General features: G+C 42.1%; 1 protein-coding gene across 1 annotated transcript in view; it reads right to left on the bottom strand.

Annotated features, from left to right (window-relative positions):
* Window positions 1–9,546, bottom strand: part of ALDH1A2 (aldehyde dehydrogenase 1 family member A2) — a 50,706-nt gene extending 41,160 nt beyond the window's left edge. The window contains exon 1 of the mRNA XM_058033568.1: window positions 9,115–9,546. Coding sequence (XP_057889551.1) covers window positions 9,115–9,231 — 117 coding nt within the window. The 5' untranslated portion in view covers window positions 9,232–9,546. The remainder of the gene's footprint in view (window positions 1–9,114) is intronic.
* Window positions 9,547–13,027: the final 3,481 nt, after the last annotated feature.

The following is a 13,027-nucleotide window of genomic DNA, read 5'->3' as shown; positions in this document are numbered from 1 at the left end:
TGACATAGTCCTGTCAAGGACTAAAAATTGTGTCTGAACCCCTGAGAAATGGTTACCATGTAAATAATTCCAGCTTCATTGCAGGAGAGAAACACATGAAGAAGCCATACTCTCTGGGATACTAAACTTCAAGAAGCAGATTTTTTTTAAAGAGGAAGTAACTTAGAAACTCCCTGCTTGAAGCTCGGAAATTAAAATCCATAGAATCAGCATGGAGGCTTAAGACTGTGAAAGAGTCAAAAAGATTTGCATTCCCAAGGTTAAAAACGGGAAGCACAAGCAAGAAAATAAATGGGGTGGCAAAGAAGGAAGATAGGAGAGGAAAAGTAGGCTGGAAAACACAAAGACTGCAGACACAAAAAATAAAAATTGCTACTAAACATACTAAATAATCTGAAGAAAATTACTGGAAAGGTTACAGAACTAAAACAGCCAAGAGAAGCCTAAATTAAATAAATAAGCAGATACGGTCTGTGGAAGGGTCACTGGATCCTGAACACAACCTGGCTATGGAAGGGAGACTGAAGATAATTCCAGAGGTGGCTGCTTATTTTGGGGAGATCTTTATTTGGCCATCCCAAGGTAGATTATATTTCTGTTCAAAAATTAGAAAAGCAGAGTCACTAATTGGAAGACTGGAAAATGACAGGTAAAAATACTTGTTCTGGGAAATCATCTTTATTAAATATCTAACAACAGCAGTACACCAAAAATTATTTAAGGGCTGAGTCCAGGACAGGCCCAGTGCTTCACTCCCAATTGTGCTGCAAGGAGTTGAAATAAAGTTCTGAAATAAAAAGAAATCCTGAATGCTAATGCATCCTGAAATCTACTGCATCAATTCTTCCAGTTTTCAAAATCCATCAGGAATTGCATAAAAGCCACTTAGAGTGTACCAGGGTGATGGTGGGGGTGATGAGGAGGAGGATGATGAAGCATGAGAAAACAATGCCACAGCAGAGACCTGGAAGGATCTTCCAATTGGAGAGATCTATTTCAGATGAAGTGTACACCTGACACTCTGACAAATGACAAATTTAAGTCATACTGACCTACTCACAATAGGATAAGATCAGCCTTTATAAGACAGTCTAAAAATACCTATATTTACACAGAATGGTAAATAGCTCTGCTTTGGAAAGAAATCAGTCTCATACAGAGATAGGATCTTACCTGTGTAAATACATGTCTTTGGAAGGAAAGGCACTTTCTGATAGTTTCTGAGTAAAAGCCAAGGGATTTAATGTAATCATTGCCTCAGGACCAGAGCATGGTAAGAAGGCAGTGTCCCTCTGGCATTCTCTTTCCAAGTTCAGCAAAGGGGCTCCAGCCTGTTTTACCATGCAACACTTCCCGTATTTTTGTGACTTTCCAAATGGATTTTTTGTAACTCACTTATTTTAAATTAGGGCGTACTATAAATCCACATGGAAATTAGCAAACATATCCTTTCTGTAACCACACCACCTGCTGTGGGCTCCTCACAGCTGCCCTACAGCATCCCCTTAGATTTTGAGTTCAAATCAAAGTCTTCATTACCTACAAACCCCTCACAGATTAAGGTCTGTACACTCTAGTGGTCAGTGTGGTCCCAGCGTTTTAGCCTCCAGCTGAAGCCAATTGAGATTGAGCTGACCTTAAACATTTTCACTTGGGTCACAGAACATGATGTGGTTGGTTCTCTGCAGTATTTTCAGTCCAACAAAGCTGGAATGCATTATGTTTCAAGTCACCAATATAGTTCACCAGGCTCTCCATGAAAGGCACTGACTCCAAGTAATCAAGGATTAGGTTCTTTTTTCTTTTTTCATTTGGGAGACTACTGCAGCAATGCTATTGCAGCAACACTTTGATGTGGCTTCACATATCACACTTTTAGTAATGAAGTGCTCCTAAACCTTAGTTCACCGTGTGACTTAGCATTGATGTGTTGTACTCATGTCACAAAGGTAGATTGCTATTTACAGAAAAGACTCATGAATAGAAATATGGTTTTGGACAAATTCTGAAATAGGGAACTTGTGTTTCAGGGAAAACCAGATAGGAACATGCAGATTGAACAGCAATTCATTTGCTTAACATAACAGTAATGAATGACTGAGCCCTTGGATGGCAATCAATGTTTAGACTTCATCGTTCTCTGCATAGTACTTGGTAGTAAATCTTCACACAGCTATCCATTTACTTTCTGTGCTTTAGGTAGAGATGTCTTCTCCCTTGTCTGAGGATTCCTCACTAGACAACTGCATAGAACTTTCTGAAGCTTTCTGAATCTGCAGCTTTCTGAAGATTTTTAAACCTCTACATATCTGTGCTTATATTACATTTACATAGCTTCCTTATATCTTTGTTTAATTGCATTTTTTTTGTCTGTTGCTTCTTTCAGCTGAACTAGATTTGATATATTGGTTACTTGTTTCAAGGAATGAGTTCTACTCCTACAAAAACCCCAAACAGATAAAAAGTTGTGGGTTTTTTTTTAGAATTGGGGAGAATAAAAGAATTTTCAAAAAATAAATAGAGAAATGCCACAGTCCAGTCTTACAAAAGATAGCTGCAAAACTGTAAAAGAAGAAATATGACTTTATGCAAGACCTGACAAAGAATTTATGATATGGACCACTGAACTCATCTTTTGTCATTTATCTCTGTAAATGTGTGAGATTTCTTGGAAGATAGTTAGTCAAATGAGAAGCTGAGATGAATCAGTGGATACAATTTATTTAGACTTTAAAAAGGCTTTTGATGATAAAGTCCTTAGCAAGAGGCTATTAAGGAAAGTTAGTAACCATATGGTGAAAGATAAAGTCCTGCCATGGATTAAAAAGTGGTTAAGAGATAAGATAAAAAGACTGGAAATAAACGGATAATTCTCCCTGGGAAGAGGTTAATAGCAAGGTGCCCCTTCATTACTGTGACTGGCAATCAATATCTTGGCTCACCTGCCTTTGCAGATCGTTAATAGTAAGGTACAGAGTTTGTAGATAAAACTGTTCAGGCTAATCAGAGTATTGTAGAAAATATTACTGGGGCTGAAGTTAAATGACATTTGGGCAACTCAAGGGAGATGAAATTTGCCAAAGGCAGGAAATGCCAAGGCTCTTGGAAGGAAGGGTTCAGACAACTTCTGGTTGGGGATCTGTACCACAATTTGCAATGTCCATGAACAGCTCTCTGAAGGGAAATGTTCACATGCATTGTAAAGAAAAGAGAATAACTGCATCTGGTGGGTTCATGGTGTGGTCCTCCCAGGCAGTTTATGGCACTGAGTAACATCAAACTGGCAGAGCCCATTAAGATCTGCTGGGAACAATTTTGCATCTCCACAGGGAGATGGACAAGCTGCATCAAGAATTTTTGGACAGTGGTATTTATCAGAAAATGCAGATCTACAAGATAGAAATGTAATATGGAAATGCATCAGAACTGGTCAACTTCTGTGGGAAATCTTTCTGAAGGACAAAATGAAACAATTATTGAGGGATTTTTTTTTTTTTGTCAGAATGAAAGAGTATGCGAGTGTGTGTGTTATTCCTTGCTCTTGTCCAACATCATGATTATTCTTGAAGCAAAGACTCAAATCCTAATTTTCCTTCAACAGTGTCCCGCCTACTGGGCTATCAAGTCTGTTACCTCATAAGTACTTAGAAGTAAATTATCCAACAGCAGATGACATGAAATTCTTCCCAAATACAGGCAAAGTTGGCAAAATTTGGACCTATTATTCCCCATGAGAAATTAGGGATCCATATTCAAGTTTCTGCTCTGCTTGCTTCAGAGCTGGGGTATGAATTTATCTGGCTTTCAAGTCAGGCAAGTGCTCTGATTATTACTGGCCTTCTGGTTTTGGTATGCAAATTAATACATGGATCTTTTGCATTTGAATACTTGAAGTGTTAAACATTTTTGCAATGAGAAAATCAATGAGAAAGTCTTTCAGTGCATCATCCGATCCTACCAACCAGACAGAGTCAGCAATATATTACTGTACAGCTTGGTGCATTAAACCAGGGTGCATTTTCCCTGAAGATCCAGCAGATTCAGCACAGTAAGAGGTCACTGCTGCCATAGTTACCCTCAGTGCCACAGTTCTCTAGCTGGGGCCAGTTCAGCCTTGTGCCTTCTGTGTTTTTAAGGCTCATGGCTGCTGTGGCTGTACTGGAATAAGCAAAGGCAGGGACTGGATACACGTAAGGCTACGCTTGTTTCTTGTGCAAAACTTGGGTAAACTGGGTTTGTGCAGAAGACCATAAAGGTTTGGGAGGAAAGAATAATCTCACATTCAGGCTACTAATTGGAAGGAATTGCATAAATATTCTCTGATCACTATCTGAGTTGATGGACTGTAATACTAAAAATAAGGTATGAATACACTGGAAGAGAATTCAAACTGGATATTTTAACAACAGTAAATCCTCATACAGTATACACACTGAAACATCATTTGTAATGATAAAGAGCAGCATCCCTAGTGTCAGCATCAGAGGCTGAAGTGTTCCACAAAGGGGTAAAGCAGCTGTTCTATTTGTCTACTCTTCATGTAAACATCTCTAATTTACTGTGCCCCATCTTTTGTAAAAGAACTGTGCTCACCTAGGTGACCCAAAAGCCAAGCTGTTTTTTTCAGGCATTGCTCAGTGGATCTGACTTCAAAAGGCACCAAAGTAGCTCATTCAGGGAAAGACAGATGGGAAAGTGCATGTATTCCTCACTTACCTGAGTTTTGCCAAAGCTTGTCTTCTGTTCAAAAAGTAACAAAGATTCTGCATATTAATCTAAATAAAATAGATTTCCCGCCTTCTATTGTAATGTCAGTCTAGAATTTTATCTAGATAAAATCTGGAAAACATGTGCTGAAATTTAATGGAAAGGGTAATGCCAAGGAAGTGCAATAGGAATGAATATACTGAAACCTAGCAATAAAATACTTCAAACCCAGATGCTTATCATATGACAATTTGAGATGTATTTGTTATCTTTTATCTACCCAGAAGCAGTTTGCCTATACTTCATACAACCCCTGTATACAGCTTTCTGTTGCAGTGCTGGGTAGTTTACCTGGCCTGTGTGCATAAACTGAACAGATTTTAGCCTGTGCTGTAAGGGTAGAGGCAAACCCATTTAGACAGGACAAAGAAGATATGGTTGTCAGCTAAATCACAGGCTGTTAATAGAGAAATGTTTCATGTGCCTCCTCACTGCCACTGCGCTGTAACTTCATCCCTTGAGGGCACCTCTTTCTAAAAAGCTCTCAAAACCACAATTCTTCAGCTTTTCCTTATGCTGAAGTTTTTCAGCTCTTGCTCACACTTAAATCAGTTGGCAAGCAAGAATCAAAACACAAACCATCCATCTGGATTAGTGTGCTCAACATGATGCAAACTGAGAACATTTATTCACTCAGCTACCTGATGTAGTGACAGAGCCACAACAGGACAGAGCCCTGGGCTCCTCATTCTATACCAGGCTGTCCTTGAAAGAGTCAACTTATTAAAACCACAATGAAAATATTTTGTAAAGCAGATGTGATTATGCCATTATAACATGACTACAACAAAGGAAGGACAGCCACATCCTGCAGAAACACCTTTAGCTCCTCAAACGGAGACAGCAGGAGGGAAATGCTGCAAAGGGCTCAATCCACTGGGCTGATTCCACATCCACTGTCAGGTACTTGGGAGACAGTCTTGGGAGGGAAAATGGAGTTTCATAATAGTTTAAAAGAGAGAGGCATCAGTGTAACAGTGCAAACCCACTGACCACCCTCAGAAGCTGTCAGGTTCTCTGGGCTGTGCTCCCCATCCTAAACATGCCAATGACATGTCCTTAGCAGACATTACACCACTGCTTATCTCACACATCTGATATTTCTGGAACAGCCATTCTGGGAAAGTTTCTGACACAAAGCTGACTTTTGTAGAAGCGTGACTTATTCCCAGAGGGAGGACTGGATCCCCTTCCTACCTATGAGCCCCCTGCATATGGAGCACAGCACTGCCAGCACGCTCCTGACAAGCCTGAGGAGGGCTTGCTGTGCCACAGGGCTGGGGAACAACCTCATTCCCTGCAATACTCCAAGATGCCCTACTCTGCAGATGCAATCTCTCCCCAAATGCTAATGTTAAAAAGTAAAGAGCTACAGAGTCATCACAGTGAAAAGAGAGATAATCCCAAATGTAGCAGTTCTAGTCCTTACCAGCCACACAAAACTTAACCCTGTGTGCTTGAACACTCACCTGCACGTCTGGTTCACATCCTGCTCACCAGTTCTTATTACACACATCTACAACACTTTATTTTTCACAGACTGTGCCAAGGTATTAAAAAACTGGGAAAAATATTTCTAATGACTGCTTTTTTTAAAGCAGCATAGGCTGACTTCCAATACTGAAGTCCCAATAGCTACTGCTGCACATCTTACATAAAACCACAGCACTGGGCAATTTTCATCACTAAATCATGTTTTTCTGACTTATCCAAACATGCATTGCCTCTGGGTGCTCTGTCAGGTGTATGGATCGGAAGGACTTCACATATAGTTTTCTGCTTATTTCAATAAACTTACTGAGTAATATTTCACAAGTTTTAATAATTCTGCTAAATAATCGAATAAATGAGAATTACACAGGTGATATTTGTTTCATCTATGTAGCTGGAAGTAATTTTCATAGCAACCCAAGGGTAATGCAGTTATTAAAAGATTAATTAGTAATTTTCTTTTTCCCAGTACATATTACAAATCTTTAACAAAACTCACTTAGGGAATCCTGGAATTTTAACATGTTCTACCCTAAAGAGCCTGTCTATTTACCAACTTTAGAATTACAGAAATAGAATTTAATTGGCAAAATATATTTAAATATTTTCAAAATATATTTAAATTTTTTTTTTAAATAAGTTTAAATATTCATAGATACTTCTATTTTTCATAAAGAATTAACTCCCAAATGGTTATGTTATGTTTTCACATTCATAGACACCTGTAATAAAGAGTTCAAGAATTCTGTGTCCTGGTTGTGTATTTAAAATTCCCAGCTAACAAGCAGGAGAGAGACTGCTAGGAATGCTTACAGATGTCTGATTTTACAAGGTCTGGGGTTGTTTTCTTTTTTTTTTTTTTTCCTTGCTAAAGTGCTTTAGTCTAATGTTATTTATTGTTTATGGAAGTTGTTTGTCATTTAGGACATGAAGTGACCACTCCCTCAAAATAAAGAATCAAGTTACAGTCCATTATTTCATTTTTTGATTGTTTTTCTTTGTAATAGGTGGGAAAGTGGATCCAGGATAAAAGTCCTGCCCAAGACAAAACTCCAAGCTGAAGACTCCAATTATCTATAAATCACTTGAATTTCCTGCAGAGAAAGAGAAAAAGGAGGAAAGAGCGAGACAGACAGAAAAACAGAGACAGAGGATATGCCAAGTGAAACATTTGATACCTGTCCTAAACCAAAATTTTCTCAAAAGCAACCAGGAGTTACCTGATATCCGAGCTTAGAAGAAACACATTGCTGTTGGTTTTGGCTTAATATTGAAATGAAATAACTTTCTTTTAATTGTTCCCTTAGTATAAAATGTATAACATTTTAGATCTGAGATGATGGAATTATGTATTGATTTATTAAAGGTCACTGTACATTCTCACAGAAAGAAAGCTATGATTGCTGATGACTGCTGTCCTTTTCAAAGGTTTTTAGAAACAATTTTCCAGTTTTAGGACAGAGAAATGCAAGTACATTTATGATGCAAACTGGCTGTGATACTACTCCCAAGTACTTCCCACGAAACCCTCCTGAAGCACAGCTCACACTGAAACCAGCAATGAACAAAATTAATGCCAAATAGTCTTTGCAGGGTATGATTGCTCCCGAGGTGTAGCACTACACAGCATCCAATAATTGCATTCCTTACTTATTTAACTGTATTAAAAGAATTTATGACCAAGAAACCATATGCATTTTTAGATTTGCATACTGCAGTTTGCATTAAAATGCAAGGAAATTTAAAATAGTTGACTTTCCTCTGAAACATTCTTCTAGAACAAGGAATTGCTGTAACAAATTAGAAGACAAATTAATTTTGGCACTCACTAAAAAAAAAAGAGAAAATATGAAAAGCTTTTGAAGTGATGATATGGAAGAAAAAAATTACACTACATCGGCCAAAATGAGTCTCCTATCAGCATTAAAGCTCCTGAAGTTGTATTTCCAGTAGATAAAAATGTTATCACCTTTTTCCAGTGCTGATGTGCTTATTTTCCTATTAAGTTACTTGGTAATTAGAAACAAAGTCTGACACATTGTAATCTGTTTATACAATAGATCTGAAACCTCTCCAACAGAAATTAAAACATTCTTTAAAGATACTGAAGATGCAAAGATTAAAAATATATAAACGAATTTTAAAATGCATAATGCATTCACAAACAAATGACTGTTTTTAAAGCCCATTTTAATCAACAAAACCAATTTAGTCTCATAAGACACCACAAAAACCCAGCAGATTTTTCTACATTTTTACAGTGGGTTTGTTCTTAACCCTCTCTCTATGAAAATCACTCTTTAAAGGTTTGTAGGAAAACATGCCCTCTCGCAATATCGTTCAAGGGTGTATTCAAGAATCACAAAAGTTCGTGGAGACCTGTTCCAGTGCTGTAAGAACCTGGTAGTATTAAGAGTCCTCCAGGAAATGTAAAAGAGTCCCTTGGGCACACAGGGTAATTCAAGAAACAAAACGTTTTTTTTTTTCTGATTGAGATACTCAGGTATGTATAGTAACATCCTCTGAAGTACATCAAAAGCCACCAAAACATACCCGAGAACTACTGATTTTGCACTGAAAATAAACCCCAACGGCTCAGTAGAAAACAGCACATTTTCAGAAAAGTGGCAAAGCCAGATATAATTTGCTTTCTATTATCCTGTGGTTTTTCATTTGATTACAGGGCTAAAAATCTTTTTCTTTTATTACAGATCCAAGGCAGCCTTTTAGCAGTTGTTTTTTCAATATCTCTACACTCACGTTGGGTAGGGCAGAATGAGACTGATTTTAAGCAAAATCCCTCCTTTGGAGAGAAAACCATGAATTTCTCTGTCAGAACAAACGAACACAACTTACCTTGGTGTATTTGATTTCAAGGTTGAGAGTGGGAGAAGGCAGCAGATGCAGAGATGCCATCAGAGCTGCAGGATCTGCCTTCACCTCCCCTGGCATCTCAATTTTACTGGAAGTCATAGTCTTGGGGGGGTTTTATAACACCACCGAGCCCCCCGCTCTGCCCTGATGCTGTGTTGTGTTTTGGGTTGGTCCCCCCCCTCCAAAGCCCAGCGCTGAAGATGTTGCTCTCCTCCTCTGTATATAGGCAGGTGTCAAGCCGGGTCTCTTCTTATTGGACATGGGGGCAGAGGCAGGGGGGCAGGTCCATCCTACCTAGGGCGAGAGCGGCACAGCCCCGCTCACTGCGGCGCAGCCTCCCCGGCCCCCCCGGCCCGTCCCGGCCGGGGGATTCCCGGTACCCCGTGGGAGCCCGGAGCTCCCGGGCGCGGCTCGCTGCCCGCCGCCCGAGGAGCGGAACCGGGGAACGGCCGCGGGGAGCGGAGCACCGGGACCGTCGTGTTCCCCCTCGGCTCCGGGGCCGGGCGGGGAGGCGCCGCGGCCGGGAGAGGCCAGTCCCGGCTCCGGCTCCGCCCGGGGCATCCCGCGGGGAGCCGCAGCTCGACACAGGCTGGGGATCCCCGGCCGCGGCGGGGTAGCGGCGGAGGGGGAGAGACCGGGCTGCACTGGGGAAGCCCTGCCGGGCCGAGGTGACCGGGACACGGTGGCCCGGACCGGCGGCTGCGCTCGGGCGCGGAGCCGACGGGGCAGGGCGGGCGACTCCTCGCGGGACCCGGGGAGGCGCGGAGGGGGCACGGGCAGGGCTCAGCCTGAGCGGCAGCGTGTCCGTGCCCGCTCCCCGTCCGGCCGCCGCCGCCCGCTGCTGTCCCGGGCTGCCCGCCCTGCCGGCCGGGGGCTCCGCGCCTCACCTGGCGGCCGCGCGCCCGCCCTGCCCCGCTCCCGCCCCCGGGCGCTCCCCGAGCGTCCCCGCCAGCCCTGCCCGCAGCGCGGCCGCTGCTCCCCGGGCCGACCCTCTTTCCCTTTGGCGGCGGAGCGGCTGCGCCCCGAGCCTCGGCGCTGCCGCCCGCCGTGCCCCGGTGCCGAGCGGCCCCGCGCGGGCCCCACCTGCCGCCGCCACAGCGCCATCGCCGGCCGCGTGCTGCCCTCTGCCGGCCGCCACAGAGCGCGCGGCGAGCGGCGCCTCACGGGCAGGGCAGGCCCGGCGCGGCCGCGCTTTTCCTGAAAGTTCTCTGCGAAAGGAACGGGCTTAAAGGGCAGAGTAATCTGTTCAAGCAGCAGGCACCTGATGCCAGCTGTTAGCTTTGGGGGGCCCTCGTAGCGGGAGGCCACGTCGTGCAAGAGAAGAGGCTGGGCAGTGCCGTACAGCCCATCACTGGGAAGGCAGCGGCCAAATGGAGCCACGTCCAAGAGCTGACGGACATCAGACATTTATTGTCAAAGCCCTGCACGCTCCCTGGTCACACCTTGTAGGCAGAAAACATAGAAAGCTCAGGCCGTTTTCATTACTTTAGGAAAAATCAGTGAAGTTCTGCTTACTGATGCAAACACTCCCAATGTTTTGAACCTGATCAGATGTCATGTTTTGAAGTTATCACATACCGTATAGATGAACAAAGAAAGGACACCAAAGCTACAGCTGTTTAAAGTTGGCAAAACAAAGCAACAAGAAATACACCACACGACCTTTTCATTGATATAGTCAAAAATAAACAATGGGATCTGGCCATGTTTTGATTTTGTAACACTATTTGTTTGTTGATGCCCTTTATATCCCTCACTCCACGTTTGACAAGTTTGCAGACAACTGAAAAGATTGTCCCAGCACTCTCGTGGTGTTTGTACAGGAGCACAGAACAAAGATTGCTTGGGCACAGACAGAAAGCACAAGGTAGAGAGTGCCAGTTAAGTAATTTCAGGGTTAACATGTCTATTTCTGTAAATTTCCATCTCACTAATGAAGAAGACTGCAGATTTTGCTTTCTCTCATTTTCAGTCTTTTTTTTTTTTTGACCTGACAGAGGAAATGGATTCATAATATTCTGCTGTAATGTGACATGCAGAGCTGTCAAACTGTGACACTTGGGATGAGTGAGACATTTAAACGTCAGAAATTCAATTTTTAATGGCACACTGGCAACACAGACCTAACACTTCATCACAAGGATGACACCTTCTAAAAGCTGTTTTAAAATAAATCAGAGTGGGGATGTGCTCCTTCAAAAAAAAAAAAAAAAAAAAAGAATACATTTAAACAAGTTTCAGGAATGAGGAAACTGTATGACAGTTTCATTACTAGATCAATAAAATTCAGGAGATTTTGGTGAGAAGGGATTCCAGTGTGTGTGGAGATGCAGCTCAAACCCACATAATCTGGAGCTGCTTCAGTGACCTTCATCCACTTCTTGCTGTACAAACCACATTCCTCTTACATCTCAAAGCAATTCATTTTGCAAAAGCCCTCAGAGACCTTTAGCCCAAGGGCTTGTTGGCATTCCCAGATGGAGAATGGGACTGCACTTACCATTCCAGAGGCTCCTGGTGTGCAGCCCCCCTCACAGATGTGGCACTCGTGTCCTGTTGCTCTTCCAGATGGCGATGGACTGCCTGGAGTTCCTCTTCCATCACCTGGGAAGACACCAATGCCTCAGCCCTTGGTGCCCAGGCCAAGGTGGGCTCTCACCAAGGACAAGAGCAGCTCTGCCAAGCAGAGTGAGGAATGAGATCTTAGAGATTTTGGGGACACTGATGGTCCCAGCCTGGGGAGCTGCTTCCAGGCTTCAGCACCACACTGGTTACTTTATGATAGCAAATCAAGGCATAGCTTCAAAACATGCATGCAAATGTTTAACATTTACTAAATAATTTACTCTGGAAGGGATTGCCTTGGATGTTAGGACAATAACTCAGTAAAAACAATGAGTACGGAAGAAAATTAATTAATTTGTGAAAGAAAAAATTATTCAAAAAAAAGAAAATAAAGAACAGAAACAATACTCAGGATTCAGTCCAATGGTCCATAAATACCTCCATACAACAGAAAACTACTTATTGCAGTGCTGCAGTTTCTAGTTTGGTTTTTTAGGGGTCTTTGGGGGGAGGGGTTTGGTTTGGGTTTTTTGGTTTTTTTTTTGTAAATTTGTGAAACTAAATCAACTGTCAAGTCAGACTGGCTTATTTTTCTCTCACATGATTGGGTTTTAATTAAAATTTTACTTAGACAGCAAATCAGGAAACAAATATGTTCTCTTTCAGATTGCAATGACAAAGTCTTCACACTTTGTAATGAAATGGTTGTCAATAAAATGAAGAACAATCACGTGACTCTGTTTCTTGCTTCAGTCTTAGTATTTAAGCTAGTATGCAGCCAACATCAAAATCGTTCCTGGAGAGTTGTTGTTTTTTTTTTTTTTTCTATTTGGAGCAATCTAAATGAATCCAGATCCAACCTGTGGCCAGACAGGGTACAAAAGACAAAGCTGCAATGCTGAAGACAATACAGATGTAATAAAGGCATTCCTGGGTTTCTCAGTCAGAGTACTGGTACTTTTCTGCTCTATGTTACTGTGTACCTGTTGTCTAAAGGAAATGATAAAACTAGAGGATGAGGTGAAACTCTTTGTATCTCAAAACATCTTTTGGGCAGTTTAGCTGTGCCCAAGCACACAGGAACACACCACTGAAATGGGCAGTGGATGCAGCAACTCCAACAAGGCTCCAAGCAAGAGCTCTTCGTTCTCACTACTTCTAATCCATGAACATTTCTTCTGCTCCTGAGTGAGCTCCAGAAAGCACTGACACACACACAGGAACTGAGTCACATCACTCTATCAGACACTTCCAATGATTCCTCTCAAGATCAACTGCAAAATCCACCCCAAAATTATTTCAATATGACCCATAAGTTCTTATATATATA

This window comes from Melospiza georgiana, chromosome 13 (assembly GCF_028018845.1).
Source record: "Melospiza georgiana isolate bMelGeo1 chromosome 13, bMelGeo1.pri, whole genome shotgun sequence".
NCBI lineage: Eukaryota > Metazoa > Chordata > Aves > Passeriformes > Passerellidae > Melospiza > Melospiza georgiana.
Note: the sequence above shows the minus strand (reverse complement) of the source record. Positions and strands in the feature narration are given on the sequence as shown.